Source organism: Humulus lupulus, chromosome 4, assembly GCF_963169125.1.
Source record: "Humulus lupulus chromosome 4, drHumLupu1.1, whole genome shotgun sequence".
NCBI lineage: Eukaryota > Viridiplantae > Streptophyta > Magnoliopsida > Rosales > Cannabaceae > Humulus > Humulus lupulus.
Genome location: NC_084796.1, coordinates 212,164,613 through 212,187,039, shown reverse-complemented (window position 1 = coordinate 212,187,039; position 22,427 = coordinate 212,164,613). Strand labels below are relative to the sequence as shown.

The 22,427-nt window shown below is 36.7% G+C and overlaps 1 protein-coding gene across 1 annotated transcript; it reads right to left on the bottom strand.

Moving 5' to 3' along the window:
• Positions 1-9,991: 9,991 nt before the first annotated feature.
• LOC133831179 (uncharacterized) lies at positions 9,992-12,171 on the bottom strand. The gene has a single exon (XM_062261383.1). The coding sequence runs from the start codon at positions 12,136-12,138 to the stop codon at positions 10,330-10,332; it is 1,809 nt and encodes a 602-aa protein (XP_062117367.1). The 5' UTR covers positions 12,139-12,171; the 3' UTR covers positions 9,992-10,329.
• Between the last annotated feature and the right edge of the window lie 10,256 nt (positions 12,172-22,427).

Below are 22,427 nucleotides of genomic sequence, written 5' to 3'. Positions count from 1 at the left end.
CCAGCAAGAAGCATCGCGTCCTCCCTTTCCTACGCTTCAAATTCAGCCTTTTTCAGAGCCGGATCCAGATAGAGGAGGAAGTTCATATTTTTATCTTGGAGCCAGGTCATGTAAACGACCTTGTCAAAAATGGCCTCCAGTATTTCATTAGCCTGGTCCTTCTCCTTGTGAGCCTCCTCGCTGTGCTTCAATTCCAATTAGGCCATGGCCTCTAGCGCCTGGTTCTGCGTCTCGAGAGGTGCAACCTTTTCCTACTCCTGGCAAAGTTGGACCTTGACCGCCTCCAAGAGCGCCTTGGTAGAAGCCTCCAAATTATGAGCATGAGATAGCTCCGCCTACAGGCCTCCACCAATTTCTTGTGCTTGGGATCCCTCTTGGACAGAGCCTCCTCATGCTCAACCTCCTTGGCGAGGGCCTCCCTGGCAATCTCCTGCTGATTGATAGCCCCCTCCAGTACCATTTGGGCCGTCTCCAGCTTCATCGCCATCTCGGCCACCAACTTTGCATTCCTTTGAGCCAACAACGCATCCTGGAACAAAACAGAGTTAGAAGTAACACAAAAATAATGGTGATAAAAAAACCAAGACGGTTGTAGGACTTGCCACAATGGCCTGATGATGGATGGCCTTTGAGAGAAAGTGTGTGTCCCCGTTAGCCAATGTGGCATAACACTTGAGTTGAAAGGTGGACATGGTATTCCCCACCTGGAAAGTCCGCAGCAAGCGGGGCCGTGTCCTGGCCCAACGTTGGCCGGAACCCAATCTCAACTGCCAGCCGATCCACAATCTGCTGGGGGGCACTAAAGGCCTCTGGACGGTCGACGAACTCTACCTTCCGACAACTGACCAGGGCCCAGGCCACCTCATCCCATTTGTCATGCTCTTCGTCCCAAGCTTGGGACACCATCTTCATCCTCTCCTCTCGAAGGATCAAGTCCTCGGCCAGGGAGAAATCCTTGGTCTTGGCCTTCTTGACCTGCTTTGAGGACTCTGCGTCGATAGGGTTCGTTCTCCTTTTACTCCATCCACCTCCTTTGAAGGCTCCTGGTCTAAACTAATGACCTGGAGAGGAGTAGGTTGGGTTTGACACGGCTCAGACGGTACTGCCGGGACCAATGCTGCAGCTTGAACTCCCTCGGAAGCTCCCAGGTCCAATTGTGAGTCCCCGAGTACCATCTCAATTATATTCTTCTTGGTCAGGCCCTTGGCAACCTTCTTTGCTGAAGCCTTGGCCGCAACAATCCTGGCCTCGATCATCTCTTTCATTTTGGCTACTAGGATAGACATGTCTGAGTCACCTAAAATGGGAATAAAAAAGAAAAATGATTAGTAACATAAAGGAATGGGGGTGACAGAAAAAAAAAAAAGAAGGAAATATTTAAGTCTAAAGTCCTCCGGGACAAACCCTGATCCATGGAATAGGATGGACTCAACTCTCCTAGTGCAAAAGAATGAATTTGGTCCCCCATGTAATCCGGGTCCAAAAAGCCACCATATTGAAGGAACCAGGATGAGTACATGAGGGTCAATGTGTCTACATCAATGGGGCAAGGAAGCCCCACGTTGCTAACATTCCCAGCCAAATATTCCCAGTATTGTTGCATGTTCCTAACTAAGCCCTCAATATGAGGGGCATAAGTTAAAACCAAAGCTGTTTTACCTTGCTCCGAAATTCTAGCCCCGGGAGCCTTCACAACCTTGATGTGAATAAGGGTCGACTCCTCGTTCGCCTTGACCGCAGCCTCCTCAGCCTGGATGTGAATAAGGGCTGGCTCCGCTCTTAAGCCAGGATCCTTCTCGCATTACTGCCCCTGGAAGCTAGGGGCATCTATTGATTGGTGGGCGACAATCAGCTTAACCAGCCAAAGGTTCTCCGTGGTCACGAAGCCTCCCACATCCAGCTCCTCGACACTAAGGGTGGCAAATAATTTTTTCGATCCAGGATCTACTTAGAGAGCCGAGTTTGAGCGTACGGACCTGTTCACAGGAACATGAGTTTCAACTAAACTAAACAAAGGGCTAGATGAAAAATGAAGAAGGACGACTTCCCACGCACTGAAAGTCAAACACTAGGGTGGGGTTCTTCTCTAGGGTGAACCCAAATGTCATGAACCTGTAGTGCCTGACATTTGGGGGATGTTTCCATGTGTTGAACGAAGCTGGACTAATGCCACGGGCCTTCAACTTATAAGACTCGTCCCATGTCTTGTCCTTAGCATTAAGTTGCAGCTCCAGTTTGTAAAAGTACAGCACCTCCGCAAGGGTAGGTGCCAGGATTTCCTTCGAAGTGAAGAATATGCTCCATCCCACAAGCAACTTATATGCTTAGGGAAGAAGCTGGAAAGGCGCGATCCCCATGAACTTGAGGCACCGTGCGAAATAGTCATGGAGCAGGAGAGTATCTCTCGTACTTATGTGGCCTATGCTCCAGGCCCCGAACTTGCCCGCTCAGGTATGAGCTTTCTCTTCTTTCCGAGCCAATCTGTTGTAAAAGAGCCCTGGAGTCGACTCTACTCCAAGGGCCTTCTCCAACTTATTCAGCATCCGGTAGTTCCCGAACTGGTTCTTTTCCCCGTCCATTTCCCACATGTTTCCAGTGGGAAGCTTGTGCCCTTCCAGGAAGACAAGGGCTGCTTAGACAATATCTTCTGCGTACAAAGTAACGCCACGAACCATGATCAAAGACCTAGAAGTGACAAGAAAAGCGAGAACCAAACAGTTAGCACCGAAACCGAAGAAAACTAGTTAGGTGAGGGATTCTCCTAAAACTGTTTGGAGAGGTCCCCTTCAGACCCAGATCCAGGACCAATAGAGATCCTAGGATCATAAGTCAGGAACTAAAGGCCAAGGGTATTTGCTAAAATACTAATTCACCTGAAACCCTACTATTTAACTCTACCACTACCACTACCACTACTACTACTCAGAACCACCCTACACAGTGGTCACAACCCTAACGACTCTACGGTTGCGGAAACAACATGACAATAAAAATTACCAAAAGGAGTAGGAAAGTGACCAGAAAACTTACTGTGGGGTATTGGAGTTGGGATTCGTTGAGTTTCAGGCGACGACTTTGCCAAGATTTTGATGTTGAACTGGAGGAGACGATGTAGCAGCTCGTCGACACTCCTAGACGGAAGGACCGAGACAGAATCTTCTGCTTGTTGAGTGGAAAAAGGCTCCATTGAAAACAAATGAACACGAAGATATGTTAATCGCCGGAGAATTTCATCGGCAATTTCAGACATACAAAGATCTGGCTCTCTGCTCTCTAGATTGAGAATTTAGGATGTGTAAAATGTAGAAATGAGCCTGTCAAGGTATTTATAGGATAAAATCCACTATTCGATCTAACGGTCCACAATGAAGATCCCAAGATTATCCCCATCTGACGGTCCTGGACGATGCAGGAGCATTATTTGGCCCAATCAAGTAATAAATTGTGCATTCGTCAATCCAGGCTCCGCGCCTACCTCATCAAACAGTCCACATTGAAAATCCCAAAACTATCCCCATCCAACGACTCTGGATAATGCAGAAGCATTAAACAGCCCACTCGAGTACCCAAAGCACCTTTTTCGTACAGACAAGACGCTTTGAGATGTGCGCTGACACCCATCAGTCACCTTGGTAATCAAAAGATTCTCTCTAGATTTCTAAGGCGTGAGTGGTATAGACGCACCATCAACCTGGAAACATGTGTCTATGACGTTGGGAATCTGAAAGGACAGGGATCAACCAAATGGCCACCAAGTAAATGAACCCGGGTCCTAGTAAACATACCGAGACTTAAGTAATCAAACTAGGGTACTTGTGATTGATCCGGGAGAAGGAATTCAAGTCTCCACCATGCAAACATGGATGAAGACTTGGGGAGTAAATGTTATCCATATTTTCCACCTATGGCACATGGCAGGCCAAACAGGTCCATTGGCTCTCGCAAGAGGTCCGAGCCCAACCAAGCCTAGTGAACAATGTATAATGAAACCCTGGTAGCCCAGAACATACTATGCCCTATGACGAGCAAGTAGCGTAAGCATAGTGAGGGGGTCGGAACTAAGGTGTAGGCCCGCATCATCTCCCTGACCACCCTCAATCTACATCCTCCGGGATGTAAATCATGATGGCAGACAATTCACTCCAGGAGATGGATCCCATCAAGTGGGATCCAGTGGAAGATGCCGTCAACCAGATATCCGCCTTGGTAAATGAACCTGGGTCCTGGTAAACGAACTAGGACTTAGGTAAACGTTACCGAATATTTGTAAATTAACCTGGACCCTACAACTGGATAGTACAAGCCTAGTCTTCCCTGATGCTGACGTGTCCCTGAGAAATCCGGAGGTTGGTCTCCCTAACTAACCTGTAGAATGGGGTGCACACGGAGCGTACATTGTTCCTAGGAAACAGTATTGCCACTACTCTGACAGATCCTGTCCCCAGGATCCCCATAGTAGCCCATGCGGATCAGTCTATACTAACGAACATAGGGCAGTTGTAAGGCTTAACTACGCCTAAGCTGGCCAAATGGGCCCATATTAACAACATCTAATTATGTTACATTCTTTTTATTATGGAATTACATCCTTATTGGGCCCAGATTATTCCGGCCCAAGATACTTGACTGTCTATAAATAGGGTCAGTTGTGCACTGTAGCGAGGATCCCATAATTTTCTGTAAGCAAAACGCTGCTGAACTTGTAGAAAAACTCCATTGTCAAAACTCTCTAAAGCCTAATACTAGTGCCTCGTGGACTAAGGCTTATTGACGCCCCAACCACGGAAAAATTGTGATTGTTCATCTCTTATTCTTTCTTTCCAGCTCTTATTTTATAATATATTTCTAGTTTCCAAAAACTCGCTAAACAATATATTTATTTAAATTTTCAAATCTGTATATATATATATATATGTAAGTTATTTATACATATTTATAAATTAGGTTTTGAATTTTACATTTTTTATGTGTATGAAAGTTTGATTCCATTACACTATCTCGGACTATCTCTCTTAGCAATCCTCTCTGTCTCAGCCTAACTTAGGTAATTTTTTGTTTTTGTTTAATTATTGTTTTAATTTTCCTACATTAATGTTATGGAAAAATTTACAGAAAAATAGATTTATTAATTAAAATTTTAATAAGTAGTTAAATAAAAAAATATTTGAATTTAGTAAAAAAAAGTATAAGTGGGTTATGAATGAAAAAGTATATTCATATTTTGATTCAAGTTACAAGGGAAATGTTAAGTTGTATTTGAATAAATTTTAATTTATTGATTATTTATAAATATTATTTTCTATTGTTTAGATGTTTTGGGAATTGTTTTATGTTGTAAACAAGGTTTCAAATTTTTGGATATGCTAAAATGCAGTCGCTATGCTGCCGAAATTTCATCTAAAGTAGAAACAATTTGTAACGACCCAAAATCACTAATTCGACTTAAGGGCCTTGATTAGTGTCCTGGGATGGCATAATTGGTTTGTGCGTGAATTTATTAGTTTAAATGCATGATTTTATGATAAGCATGCTTGTATGATTATATGTTATATTTGTGAGAACCACATTATTATGCGGGTAAATCTGCAGCATGCGAGTTGAGGTGATCCTAGGGAGCTAGTTAGCAGGAAAGTCACAACGGAGCCTAATATTTGACTTGGGGCAAGTCAAGGGGGTATTTGGGTTATCGGGTAATGGAAATAAATAATTGGAGATATATTTGAGGTTAGGAAGTTTAGGCAGGAATATTGGGGAAATTTTATCATTTTTCCCTCGGGGACGTTTCCGGTACCCCGAGCCTCGGTATTGGTTTAATTGCTTGAGGATAGATAGATAAAACTTAGGAAAACAGTGGAAACTTAATGAACCGACCCTCTTCCTTTCTCTCTCCTTCTTTCTTCTTCTCTCCCAAGGAAATCACGGAAACTAAGGGGATTTGGCTAGGAATTCAGGGATTTGAGATGAGGAATTGGAGGATTAACTCAGTGGAAGCTAGGGAATCAAACTAGAAACTAAGGTAAGCACTGAATTTCATTTTTGATCAGTTGATTATGAGGTTTTTGGGCTAAAATTTAAGGGTTTTTGGTTCTTAACTTCAAGGCTGAATTAAGGCAAAAATCTTGGGAGTTAACTCAAAATTTTCTTAGAGAAGTGGTTCTACAGTGGAAGTAAGCTTGAATTTATCATCTAATGGTTGAATTATGGTGTTTCATAGCTGGATTTTATGTTCTTGAGCTTCTGGATTTCAGAAATTAAAATGGGATTTTAATGAGTTTCTAAGTTAGGTTTTTGCTAGATTGTGTTGCTAGAATCATGTTAGAAGTTTTGTGATCAATGGGTTTTGGAATTATGATGGTTTGGGGTGGTTTTGAGCAAGGTTGGGATGTTAACAATGGTGGATTTTCTGGGCATGAGGGGCTGGGCCGCGGCTCTGTTCTAGAGTGTGCGGCCCTGCAGAGCAAAGAAGAGCCAAGGAGGCTCTGTGGCCATAGAGGCCTAGCCTCTGTTTTAGGGGGCGGGCCGCAGCCCTTAAGGGAATTTTTGGTTGTTTGAAGGTTTTAAGTGCGAGAACCTAACCTTGGGTGCTCAGGATCGATTCCACCACCGTGCTTGGTGGAATTCGATGTCCCAGAAGCTAGAACTTCACCTAGAAACCTTTATTCGAATATTAATGGAATCCCTTGTCTTGGTTGTGACTAGGTAAAGGCTACGGCTCGGGAGACGGATCGTGCTCAAGGGGCTTTCTCGTAATCAAAGCATTTGGAAATTAAAGGTAAGAAAGCTGCACCCAGTTGTGGATTCATAAAGGGACTAAGGGTTCCCTGTTTTGTATGATTTATGGAGGATGGTATTATGCCATGCAAATAGTATACAAACAACCTAAGAGTGTCAAAGTTTACATTAGCGCACAGGGTGCGGCTCGGCCATTGGTAGCTGAGGACAGCTTATTATGCACTGAGCTCGGTTTAAGTGGGCCGGAGTCAGTGGGCTAAACAGAGGGTGCAACCTAAGGGTGTCGACCCTATTTATTGTGTAATCTGGTTGTTGTGGTTGGTTTTCGAATATGAAATGTTGAATGGCTAATTCTTAGCTTGTGAATTCATATTTGTGTCAATGAGTTGTATGTTTATTAGAGATTGCTAAATGTTTAGACATGCTTAAAGAGTTTATGATTATTATCAGTACTTGTGTTATGATGTTACGCTTTCTTACTTGGCCTTGGCTCACGGGTGCTTCGTGGTGCGGGCAAAGGCAAGGGCAAGCTTGACCAGCCCTGATTTGGAGAGCTCTGGGAGTTGAATGTACATGAACAGCTGCTCAGCCGCCATGGTTGAGGGGAGACAGGGACAGGAGAACCATAAACACATGTTTTGCCTCTAGAATGGCTAGTAGTTGTTTATGCTCTAGAAATTTTGTGAACCGACTTTTAAACGTTGTTCCTTTTTGGGATCCCATGTGTGTAAAAATATTTATTTATATGAAAAGTATCTTTTGAAACCAAAACCTTTTAACCCTAGCGCATTAATGATTTTAGCAAACACGTTTTTAACTAAATGACTTGATTAACAAGTCTTGCACTTTTATAAGTACACAGTGTAGCAGTCTTGGCTATCTAGGACGTTACACAATTATACATTTACTAATAAAATTAGAAATTATAATAGTCACTTAATTGGATTATTAAGAAAATTATAATATTTAATCATTTATAAAATAATTAATTTAGTAATTTAGTAATTTTTAAAATGAACAGTAAGAAGTGAAACAATTAGTTAATATGAACCATTCATATAAATAACATCTTACGAAAAATATACTTACACTTAAACAAATTAAATAAATACAAAAATTTATGACTAATAAAGATTTGTACAAAATAAATAAAATATTACTCAAAATGAATTGAACTTTAAAAAATAAACAAACACATTAGTGACTTTTGGAATTATTAGTAAAATCATTATATTTAATTATAAATAAAAAAATTAATGTATTGATTTTGAGTTTATCATTATTGATAAGTTAAATTAATAAATATATTAAGAATTAAGTTAAGTTTTAAAAAAAAATATAAAATGATGGTTAAATTTGATATATAATTGAAAATAAATTCAGTTAAATTAAGTTTTCATAAATTTAAAATTAATTTGAAGAAAGAAAAAGTAATTAAAAAAAAGTAATTATGAAAAATCTTGACAAATATAAACTAAGTATATGGAATAAATTAATTTAATATTAATTTTAATAATAATTAATTAAATTATGAATTAATATTAATTTTAACTAGAATAAAATGCTTAATAAATATAAATGTAATTATTATAGAAATATTTAATTTTAAACATTTTAAAATAAGACCTTATAAAATATCATAATGTATTGGTGATATCATAAGACTTTATAAGACATCATAAAATAGCTAGCATAACTAAATATTTTATTTTTATTGTTTTTTTCCCGTGACAAAATTTGATTATCATAGATAAAATGGAAGTTTTATATATTATCACATAGTCATGATTATTTATTAATTATTTTTAATCATTAAAAATCTTAGACTCATTCGGAGAGGCTGAGTCAGTAAGGACTCTTAAATACTCTTCTCCGAAATTATGAGAACCATAGGTTAAATTATTGTTGTGTTAGCAGATGACAGCGAATGTGGCTAGAGCTCACGGTGGAGACACTGGCGAAGATCCTCCACCGAATCCCACTACAATCCCGACTTCATGCGAGTCTGGTAGTTTATTTTTCGTTTTGTTATCCCACAAAATATGTTTATCGTAAATATTCTAATGTTCTCTGTATTGGCATCGTTTATGACACCGTCATTGCAACCACCGTATACCTACATGTACAAAGCAGGATCGTCCACACTACCTCTGCAATATTCGTGGTCGATGCCGCCACAGCCACAAGAACCACCACAACCGTAACATGATGACGATATGGAGGATGGTGCAACTGATTTATGAGACTAGATTTATATTATTGTTAGTTAATTGCTACATTATATTAACAATATGGATATTTGAATATTTAATATAATATTTTTATTTTCAAATATATTTATTAATAATAATTTAAATTTAAATTATTTATTTTCTAGTTATTATAAAAATTTTATTATTTTTTAAAAAATAAAGTGTATTAGGGGCGACATCTCACACATCGCAACTAATAATAGACTTTTAGGTATGATAGTATACAGTATTATGTGCACTTTATTAGGGGCGACTAATCAGGAGCGAGTCGCCCCTTATAAGTATTACAGACGACTTTAAGGGTCATCAATCGCCCCTAAACATAATTTTTGTTGTATAAACGTGGAATATGGACGTTACTGAAGATTTTGAATGACATCCGAAACTAAAAAGATACTTGAAAAAGAAAATATATATATATATGTATATATATTTATACAATAATGAGTGCGAAGATGCTACCAACCATTTCAAGATCATCAACCAAGATATTAAGCTTATTATTATTACTTTATGTTTCTTAGATTTAAATTACTATCCAAACATTATATATACAATATTTGTTAATTTTATTTATATCTTGTAATATATATTTTTATCAATCAATATTCTTAATTTAGAAATATAATTATTTAATTAAATATATAATATAATAATTATAAAACCTAAAAAATAAAAATAACACATAGCGTCTCCTCAATAAGACTTCTATAATATGTCTCCCACCAAATATATCATGTCTTACATAAGACATAATGTATTTATCAAAATAGCAATGATATGTGCACTCAATGTAATTGAATATATGTTAAATGTGATTGATTATATGTTAAACTGTCATATCATTGTGTATAATATTTGAGTATATATTTTGAATATACATATCATTGCACTTCCAAAAAGACATCATAGACAAGACATAGAAAGATGTCATAGTCTTCTAATGTCTTCCTTAGGAAAATATTATATACACCTTTAATGATACTTGGAGCAAAAAGTCTCCCCCACCAGTGAGCGTTTATGTAACCTAGAAGAGCCTAAATGTTTCTTAATGAAATTTCATAATTTTCTTTCGATATGCATTCATAATACTAAACATTCATTTCAATTTTAGATTTAGATTTAACAATTTAATATAATACAATACCGTATCATAAGGTGCATCAAATGCATTCATGTAATATTTTGACAAAGGGATATATTTGGTTATAATAAAATTATTAGTCGGAAGATTTCATAATTTCGAAAAACTCAAGGTAAACGTTTTAATTTGGCTAAAACAGACCGGAGTTATTTTTTGTTTTGCTAAAATACCTCTGTAGCAAACTCGAGGGCATGAACATCATCATTTTGCAGGCTTGCCCATATTAGAATGATCATCATGATCATCATCATCATCATTATTATTATTATTATTATTATCTGCAGATGTGCTCTTCTGGACCTCTTGCCTAAACTTCTTATAGATATCACCTTGATAAAATTTTCTTGTTCTGATGACCAAAATGGTAGAAACCAAGCTTCCAAACAAAGTAGCTGCAGCTATTAGAATAAACGCCATTCTATAACAAAGAACACCATTACAAGACAAATCTTGTCCTGGTTTTCTCACAAGTCCCCGAGCTTCAAGCTGTTTTTGACCCTCTTTATCATATAAACGACCAGCGACTTGAACGTTAAGAATATACGAGCCAACTGGGCTAGCCAAGCTACCAAAATTGTATAAAGTAGCATAATATTTAAGCCCAAATAGCTCTGATATGATGGCGTATATCAATGGCCATTGAGCACCAAAACAGAACCCTATAATCACAGAAGCGAAGTATAGAGAGTTTGGGATACCAAAGGCTATTAAGAGATGGCCAGCACAAGCGAAAAGGAGAACGATAGTGAGCATTAAGGGACGAGGGCACTTGTACTTTGTCAAGAATATTTCTGAAGCAAAACCAGCCGTAACTCGTCCTAGATAGTTCCATATGCTTAGGAGTGAGATAAAAGTGGTGATGCTTTGCCTTTGATATCCCAACGAGTTTCCAATCTGTCCAAGATTGTCGATCACCGTCAACGTCCCGCCCAGACCACAGAGTGTCACCACGAACAAGATGATCATGTCAACGCTGAAAAGTGCTTGCAAAATGGTGTAGTCTTCACCTCTCTCTGGCGGGTTGAACACGTTTCTAAAGCAACTAGAAACCACCTTATCATCTTTTATTTCAGGTTTCTTCTGAGGTGTTTGATCAGTGGTAAGTACTGGATTTTGTGTTATAACTACATCTTGTAGAGGTTGTAGTGTTTTGGTCTTCCAAAGATTGAACTCTTCTTTAATGACAATTCCCAAAGGAAGAAATAGTAAGAAAAGAACAACAGAAGAGCTAACACCGTATTCGGTACTCGAAAACAGTACTCTGTTCTGTATTATAATCAAAACCATGAGAAACCCAGCAAAGCCAAGAGATATATAAAGAAGATTGTAGATGATTTTGAGCTCATTTGGCCGTGGAAGGATTTTTATGAGCCGAATAATTCGAAGAAAAACGAAGGAAACCGCAGCAGGTAGCCAAGCAATGAGCAAGATAAGAGACTTAGAATCGTCACCATAGAAAGCATGGTAAAGTTGTGTTATGATAGCTCCACTGAGCCCAGCATAGCCCTTTAACAACCCCAAAACACTGCCTCTACCCTCCGGGAAGTTCCTAAGACACGGCACCAGAGCTCCGGTGTTCGAAAAGCTCTGCGAGTTTGCTCCGAGACTAATGTAGAGACACATCTGCCACACGTCTGGCTTCGAGATACGGCTCGTGACGGCGAGCCATATCATGAAGTAGCCAAAGAAGTTTGTGACTACTCCAAGGAAGAGCACCACCCATGGAGGCATGACCTCGTTGATGAGACCTGATAAGATGCCCACGTTGCCACCCAAGTCTTTGAAGAAGCTTAGGAGATTGAGTGTCGTTTGGCTGTATCCCAGTGTCGTTTTGATGTCTGTGGAGTAAAGTCCGAAGACGTGGGCTCCCCCGGCGACTGACATAATCAATAACGAAGCGAAGAACATGAACCATCGGCCGAGGAGTACTTGTAAGCCGAAGCTTCGAAGGTTTGTCCAGCTATGGCTGATCCCGCCATGACCAGAAACAAAAGCAGTACCTTCCACCATCTCTTAATATATATCTATATGTAGAAGAGCTTAGCATAGATTGAGTTTGAGTGAAATGAACTAGTCGTTTATGTGGTATATATAGAAAGATTTTGTGATGAGCAATATTATCAAATATTGATTTATTAGTAGCCTTTGTTTATTTATTTATTTTTATCACTTCTCAATATTGGACATAGACAGGTAGCACATCCGGATAGTGGGTTTTTTTATTGGTCAATAAAATATTAATAATATACCTACACCAAAATTATTCCAATGATATTAGCAACAAAATTATGCCCTGCACAATACACCAACTAACATCACATTCTTTTTTTTAAATAAATATTATTGTTTAAATAAAACTATCATGATTTATTGTAATGTTTTTTAACATAATTTTAGCATATCATTATACCCAAAATATAACTAATTTTGCATATATAGTATAAAGTTCAATTATTACTATTTTTGTTATCTATAATATATTAAAGTAATGATTGAAACACACCTAATTATTTATTGTTATTTGATATTTAAGGTATCAAAAATTAAATGAGGTGGCACCATATATTTAATTAGTTATACTCTATAATACTTATTAAATTAAAACTCGATGTTATATATGACCAATAAAAATATATCAATGGTTGTTACTAGTCCCTCGTAACAAAACTCTTAAATTATACAACTTTTTTTGCACATAATGACATGTGTAATTAATCTCAAGCAAATAATTAAAACTCATGTACTCTTACTTAAAAATATCTATCTATGACTAAAATTAAATAGATATTGTACATTATTTATAATAAGTGTGAAATTTAAATGGGTGTATAGTATTACACACTCAAACTGAGTCAAAATGAGTTAAAACTGTTAGTTGGAATAATGTTAAAAGTTCTCTCTCTCCTTTTTCTTTTTCATTGACCACCACCAATATCAATATGTACTACCTACTCTCTCTCTCATCAAAACAAAGAGATATTTTCACAGTTGAACTCAATTCTTCAAGGAGAACAAAGCTCACCCACCTAAGTTCTCTCTCTTTATCTCTTTCCTTTGCCAAATTCTTGGTAGTTTATTTTAAAATAGTGTTCTTTTAACATTTGGTTACAAATCTAGTTGCTTTTGTAATTTATCTATTTTTAAGATATTATTTACAAGATTGTATAATTAGTTTAACCAATTAATTTTATAAATGCTACTTATAGAAATGTTATATTTTAGGCAAAAAAATTAATTCCGTAAATCTTTGTTACAAAAATGCATTTTTTAGTTACGAATTAATTTTTAAAATTTACAGTTTTTTCAGTTTGTATTTTTGTATACATAAAAATCAGCATTTTTGTGATGTAATTCCGTATTTTTGTAAGGTGAAATATATATGGATTTGAAAAAGATAATTTAATGTATATTTAGTAAATTTTCTTTATTTTAAATCGATTGGGATTATAATGTTAGGCTACATGTAGATGAAAGTTTCACCGGATACCTAAAAAGTAAAAAAAAATAATATATATACATTTTTTTTTTACAAAAAGTGTGAATAATGGAAATTTTTTGTTTTAACGGTTTCTTTTGTTAATTTTGATGGAATATTCTAAATATTTAATAAAATATAATTTTAAAACTAATTAAAAAATAGATATTTATTAATATTAATTTAAATTCAAATATTATAAAATATCATTTTATAACAATATTTAATATAATACTATATATTTAATAATTGTATTAATATAAATTTAAATATTATATCAATAATATATAATACTTAGACTTAATTTTTATTAAAAATATATTATTTATATTTAAAAAATAAAACATGTTATTTTTTTTTATTTATTGTAGCTTATTTAAATATATATTGATATTTAATAACAATAAATATTATAAATATATTATATATATGTACCATGTATATATAAATAGTAGTATGAATATGTAAATACATAAGAATTAGAATAACATTTATGTTCTATCAAGAATAAGCAAGATTATTCTCCAATTGTTAAAGTATAATTTGAATAAGATCATAAATATTTTGTACCTTAAATATGATAGTTTGTGATTAAAAGATGAGAATTTACTCATTTGGTACCCTATGTTTTTGCAAAGTATCATTTTGGTACTCTCTGTTTTCAATAATGCTCATACCATGTATTTTAAAATTATATATATTTGATACCCTAGACTCAAATTTGATAGATAAAATTTTGTCAATGTGATCAAACTGTCATCATTTATATGTAATTAAGTAATTAAATTTAAATTTGGAACTTACATAACTGACAGCAGTTTGATTAAATTGGTAAATTTTTATTAATTAAATTTGAGTTTATGGTACCAAATATGTACGATTTTAAAATACAGGGTATCATATGAGCATTATTGAAAACAGATGGTACTAAAATGATACTTTGCAAAAATACTGGGTACCAAATGGTTACCCACCCTTAAAACACCCTTAAAAGATTATTATATTATATATATACTTTTAAAACTATAAACAATGGTTTAATCTTTTTTTAATATGTTTATGTAGTCATTTTATATATAATATTATTTATTTATTTAAAATTTATATTATTTTTATACAAATTTAATAAAAATAATTAATAAATTTTATAAATAAAAAATATATACCATGCAAATTCATAAGATTTAGGGACCATATCAAATTTTAGCGCTTGCCATGCGCCGCCCGCATCTCTTCAACCATTGAATATCATGATTTAACTATTGAGAAATTAAATATTTATTTATATAATAGGGATATAATTGAGGTTGTGCTCGTAGTCCTACGGTTTATTCTTTAAATGATATCAATCCTAAAATATAGTTGTTTATTCTCACTGCTACAAAAGTAGACAACGCGTTAAACTTAAGCTCATAAGTTCGAAACACGTGTTCCATTTTAAAATACATAAATAACACAACAATATACTATTTTAGCCTATTTATTTTACCTTTTAAAAACATGCCGTACAAATAAATAATATTTTAAAATATTTGCAGGAATAATACTAATTTTTTTAACTGATAATTACACTTAAATATCAATTTTTGTTTTATTTTATTTTAACAGCAATAATATTAATTTTTTGTTAATAATATCAATTATAATTTATAACAAAAAAATTATTATGAAAATATTGATACTTAAGTGTAACTGTTAACAAAAATTTATTATTTTTGTCACAAATAAAAAATGATTAGGTATTTGCATCATAAATACACAATATTTTTGTATTTATACACTTATATACTCAAATAATTTTTGTGGTAAAACTACTCGATGTTACACTTTTGTTGGAGCTGTTACTACCACCTCCGTTAATTAACTAATGTAGCTTATTAAGATGTCACGTGTCACTTTACTTTTAGTCCACATCATTATTTTTTTAAAATTCTTATTAAATCATTTTTAAAATAAGAAATATAATTAAGAATACATTTTAAAAAATAAAAATATATAATTAATAAAAATAATAAGTTTTTCTTTTAAAAAAAAACGAAATATTAATCATTTTTTTTTGCAGTAAACAAAAATTAAAATTTAAACCCTTCATCTTCCTCATCTTTTTCTTCGACCTCTTATTTGTCATCTTCTTCTTTCTGTAGGTGGAGCTCAGGCGATAGTTGGCATGGAGCTTAAGTGACAGTTGGCGTAGAGCTCAAGCGACGGTCCCATGGTCAACATGGAGATGGCTTGGCAACAGTCGCGAAACACTCTGACGACGATCTCAACGTGGAGACAGCTGGGCAACAGTCAACGTGGAGCTGAGCTTTGCTTTTTCCAACACCTAACCCAGTAGTGCCATTTCTTCCACCCAATTCAGCAGCATGGGCATTTATCATAATTCTAGCACCGTTCATTTTGCTCATCTGTCATTTGGGTATACATATGAGGTTTGGGTATGTGTATGTTATGGGGAAGAAATAGGTTGAGGGTATGACTAGGAGGAAGAGATTCAAATCCATATTTGAATTTGTGATTTGTAATTGTTTTGAGATATATTTTAATTATTCTCCTATGTCATGAATATTAAATTTGTGATTTAGATCCAAATTTGGAATGTTTGTTGTTTTTTGTGCTTTTGGAGTAAATACCCAGATTTTGAGGTCGAGAAGTGAATGAGTGATTAACAGGAAGAGGAGAAGGTAAAGAAAAGAAGAACGGGAAGAAGAAATTAAAGGTGAATGAGAGTTTCTTGTTTTTTTTTTTATTAAATATATGTTTCCTAAAATATTTGCATGATGATGTGGCAAGTTGAAGAGGCACATGAGCGGTACGTGGTTATTATTAAAGAAGGCCTGGCCAACCGACGACTAAAGTATCAAAAGAAATTGAGTGCTCGAATAGACACAAGGAATATGTTGAGCAGCAGGAAAAGAAGGAGGATAGAGGCATACGACAAGAGTTGCTCGTGGGACCGAAACAAATGCTCAGAAACATTTATAAGTTAGATATTTCAAAGATGTTTATTAGTTTAAATGTAAATATCATTATTATTTTGTTATGCTTGCAACGTCAGTTGAACATGGCCCATAAGCCGATATGTACATCCATGAGCCTATAAATAGGACTCATAGGATTCATTTATTTTGTAGACAATATTTGGTATTCAGAGAGAAATAGTGATTTGATACTGTTGTACCCTAAAAATTAGCACAAGTTTAATCACTCAACTAGGGGTACAGTTGGCAGATAAACATGTAGAAAAAGCAAGCGAGTATAACATCTAGCTAATGATGATGTGAGCAGCTTGAGTTAAGACTTGGCACTGCGACATTCTGATAATTATCAGGTTGCCTCTTAGGATGATGATCTAGTTTGAGACATGTAGTGGCCAGATCCCTTTTAGGGTGATCTGAACTTAATCCAAACTAAGGTTCGAATACTCTTCAATCACCAGGTTGTTGAAGATGTTCAACTCGTGGAAACCCAGTCATGACGCATAGTGAAGGATCCCGAGAGACTCGAAGGCTCTTTATACGCTCGTTAATGCCCATGCTATATTGCACATTTATTGTCCGAGATAACATGAGTAATTTCTGTTAGACAATCGTATCCCTATGTAAATGAGAATTATCTTTATTGAATGTTTACCATATTTATGCACACGGTTACCCAAACCTGTCTAGGAAATTCCACTATAAATATCAGGGATAATGGACGGGAAAGGGGATTGCTTTTTGTAATACAAAAACTCTGCAAAAATTGTGAGAAAGTAATAATACTATCTCGTGGACTAGTTGGATTTTAACCACTGAACCACGTAAAATTGTGTGTGTGAGAAATTGTTCATATAAGGTCATTACGGTTTACCAATAAACACTAATATCATTCTTATTAGATTTCTAAATCTACTGTTGGCGAAAAACCACGTCAATAGTTTGGTGCTTTTGGTGAGAGGAAATTAGTGCTTAATCCTTTACAAGTTTCATTCAACATTCATCATGGTGGTTACTCGATCAATGCGCGACAACGAAATGGAACAACCTAGTGGGTAAGAGGCACATCATACTACCGTTCCCATTGAAAAAGGCCTAGACGTTCAGCAACGCCTGGGAAGCAATAGGTGGGCCAAGACGACACTAGGAGTTCAGCGCCAAACCCACCAAATACTAATCAATGATATTTAACAACCATTGAGATGGAGAATGCCCAATTAAGGACCCATCTCGTTAGGTCTAACAGACAGATCGAGGAGGTCCTGTCTCGGTTACCCCCTCTTGCAACTGATGCTAACGTCGAAAAAAGGCAAAGTGGGTCCTATAGGTCCCACAGGAATAATCGACCCAATCCCAATCGTTCTGTCAGGACCGCCACTCCAAGCTTTGTACCTTCAGAGCGAAATCACCGAAGTTCTCAACACGCTAATCATCACAGGAACCATCATCCACATGACAGTCGATCGGTCAGAACTGCGACTGCAATGCCTTACTTTCCCAGAGTCATTACCATGTGATTGAAAAATGTGCCACTAACTCGCTAATCGAGGTTTTAGACCAAAAATGTGAGTAGATCGTAATAAAGACACATTTAATGAAAATTAAGTATAAAAAGGTTTGGACATTAATTAAAATTATAAAATTCTTACAATTGGATCCCAAAACATTGTTTTAAAATATATTTACAACTCAAAAGTTAGTGTACAGTCGACCTAAGCGACAAAACTAAATATTTATAACATATTCCTCAAAACAACCCCAATTGTGGCGACCAGGTAGGCCAAACATGTACGTGCTGCTTCATGCCTTCCAACTCATGCTTGGTCAGTCTTTCCTTTGCCCTTACTTGCACCACAGAGCACCCGTGAGCCGAAGCTAAGTAAGAAAACTTCACAGCACACCACACAATAATTTATTTCAACAAATGCACATTTAATCAAACATGACAAATAATTTACAAGTTCCTATTAGAATTCACAATAGCCGCCTACGCCGATCTGGGTGCGTTACAGGGCACCAAGTTCACGGTCTTAACCAAGCGGGTGTGTACAACACACTTAGAGGGTCTCGCCTTGGCGGCCTGCATTCAGCATGCTTAATGTCGATCCCAGCCTTTGTCGTTCCCGACCTTCGTCGTTCCCGACCTCTACCGATTCCAGCCTTTGTTGTTCCCCGCCTTTGCCGCTTCCAGCATTTGCTGTTCTCGGCCTTTGCCGCTTCCGGCCTTTGTCGTTCTCGGCTTTTGCTGCTTCCAGCCTTTGCCGTTTCGGGCCTTTGCCGATCCCGACCTCTGTCGCTTCGTCACGAACACAAGTAAGACATAATAGTTACAAACAATACACATAACACAAAGCACAATATAGCTCTACGGGCACAGACAGTTTTCTTACCTGAGTCCTGAGCTGACCGTATAGTGCGATCCCAAGCACGATCCCATAAACCCGAGCCTTTGCGGTAAAATCTAGTCACAACGTAAAATCTTTTAGAATAACATACTATCCTCTAGGACCTCAAATTCTACTAAAAGGTTTCTATGTTACTTTAATCAAGTGTAGAATCCTTCATGAGCCCTTACGTTTGAGCTCCCGAGTTTAAAACCCTATTTTGGCCATTTCCCTTAATTAGAGCTGCGACCCAGCCCCCTAGGGCTGCGGCACACTACAATTCAGAGAGCCCGAAGGCTCTTTTCTGGGGGACATGGGCTGCAGCGCGCCCTAGCTTGTGTTGCGGTGCTTGGGTGGTTCAACCACCCTCCTAGGCCTTCTAGGCTCATGCAGGCCGCAACGCTCAAGAACTGCACCGCAGCGTGACCCCACGATCCCAGAAATTCTGGGTTTCTTCCTACATTTTTCCCAAGCCAAAATCACCAGTTCACACACCAAACTTACGCCAAACTCATGATTACATCTCAATCTTATAACAATGCAGTATAACCAACATATTACCATTAAAAACTAAGCTAAACCCTTAGCACAACTTAGCATCCCAACCCTTAAGTTCAATGCTTAAGAACACCTAAAACCAACCAAAGCCGGGTATTAGACTCCGTTGTGACTATTCTGCTAATTCGCTCACTAGGATCGCCTCGGACCACACATCTCAAATATATCCCCATAACAATGGGGTCTCACTCATAACATACATAATTACATTTATGCCCTTAACGGGCCAAAATTACAAACATGCCCCAATTTACAGAAATGGGCCCATAAACATATTTAATACACATAAACATGCATTTCTAGTCACATTACCACAAAAATAATTTATATAACATAATCACACATATAGTCCACTAATCACACATATCATTCCAATTAGGCCCTCCAGGCATAATAATCAAGGCACTCAGCCTTAATAACAAATTCGACACGTTACATCTATCCACTCCTCGAAATTTATTCAAATATCGTCCTCGAAATTTATTCAAATATCTCGGGATACTAATTCTGCAAACCTAATTATAACTCAAGAGTCGGGTCCTTTACCTACCAATTTCTTTGTAACACCTTCACAAGAAGGATAGTCTTAATTTGTATGACTTTATCTCTTTATCCATAATTTCCACTGGCTTTTCCTTACACAATAAGTTTCACTGAATTTCTAAGGTCTCCTCACCTAATCAAGGGTTGTACTCGACACCCCTTTCCTTAACATTGGCACCAGTAACCCCTTATGAGCCTCTACTCATGTTGGGGTAAGGCTAATCTATAGGCCCCTAGCCTAATCCCTAGCTGGATCTCACAAATATATCAAATCTAGAGTCAAACCCCTCTTTCCTTTCCGAACCATCTTATCCTTGTTAGTTCATAATGCTTTTAGAAATAGAAAGTCCTCAATTCTTGATCTCTGCATTCCCATATTTAGATTTTCAAACTCTCATGTCCTTTTAATAACACAGACACATCTGCCTTAAAAATCCTTAATAATTTCACTTGTCCCCTAAGCCAATTCTGAACCAGGATACTTCCTGTCCTTGGGTTCATTTTTCGAAATGAGCACTTATCATTTCCTATCTCACAATAACCTACTCAAAGCCACTCTATGACATTTTTCCATAACCTGGGAACCTAAGGGTCTCAATTTGAAACTACCGACTTCGATGTCCAGTGGAGACGTACAGTCTCCTTTCGTACAAACTCCCTCGGTTGATATCTAACTCACACAACCATAGTGTGCTAACCTAATAGGTCAAGTCAAACGTTTTGCATCCACTCTCCTCATCTGCAATCTGAGGTGATCCACCCTTACGGCCTATAATCATATTCCTCCATACCATCTCCAGGATACCCTAGAGTCATAATAGCCCTTCAAACTTTCATTTATGATTTCTCATTTACTAAAATATTAAGTAGTGGGCCTCCAAATATGAAAATGTTAGGCCTTAACACCCATTCAATCTTTCTGGATACAACAATTATAAGGGATAACCTAAGACTCGTCCCGCATCTTCCCCTCAACGCCATCATCCATCGAATCACTCATCCGATCCACATATCTCAACCTATCTATGCCAAAGTGGTAGGATTCTTAACCATTCCTACAAGATCTTATTTCGATGTTTCACCGTTTATTCATATAAGCATATATGCTAATTATCAATCACATGTTCCAAACTAATCTCGGTCATTAATCCACCCTAACCGTGGCTAATGGTATTACTATCAACTCGACATCCCATGTAGAACATCTATGTCCTTATCCCTTCATCCACTGTGAGGTACAAACAATCACTCTTTCAGTGTATATACGGGCACACCCTAATCCTTGATGCACCACACTGATACTCCATGTTCTTATCAATGATAGTGTCCATTGCACCGTCCTCCTGTACCAGTCCATCACGTGCATATCCTAATATCACAACATGTGAATCAATCATATTTCAATCTTTGAGAATCTGGCACACAGTTATCCATTCAGACAAACTTTAGGTTTTTATGTTACTTTAATCAAGGGTATAACAATCCCCAAAGATGCTTCAAGTAAAAACTGAGGTGTCTTACCACTCTCACTGTACTTCTCACCCCTAAGAGGTTCCTTTAGCAATTTCCTTACAATTTCTATCTTATTTACATTATACATGATCCCATCACTTCTCATAACGTGACCTTGAATATCCCTAGGAAAAATAAAAAACTTTATCCCTTCTGGAATTTTACCGGTAATCCTCGCTTCCTCAGCCTCACTAGTATCAACATAGGTATTACTTGTATTTTTTTTTAACCGGAAGTAGTCCAAAACATTCTCGATCAAGCTAGATATGACTTGTCCAAATCATCCTTGTATTCTCTACTTGTTGAGTTTATGTGGGGCACTAGAGTATTGATTTGTTCAAGAGCCTTCACTAATAACCCATCACATCGAAGTTGGTACGAGCGGCAATTCTTAAAATGCCTCTTTCCTTGATCCTCATCTGGGTAAACACTAGATTGAGGGTCAATTCCTAAAAGCACTATCCTACTTTGCAACCAGACAAATAATCCTTCATTCATGGCTATTTGTATGCAATACACATCATTGCAAACTTGGCCTTCTTCTTGACAAACGGTGTTGACGTGTCCCTTGATGAGATGCTCTGTCTAATCAACACTCAAGTCAAATAACCTCCTCAACTGAACCTTTAATTCTTGCTACTCAGCTAGTGTCATTCTTCATGATGTCCCCGATATTGGTTCTATCCCTTCCTTAATCCCGTAGCGTACTCAATTCCTTGACGCGACAACGATCCCAAAATATCCTTATGAACCCAATATAGAATGAGAAATTTCACTATTTATGCATAATAGTGTGTATAATTACTAAATAATACCAGCACTAATTAGTTTTTCAAATTGGAGCGAAAC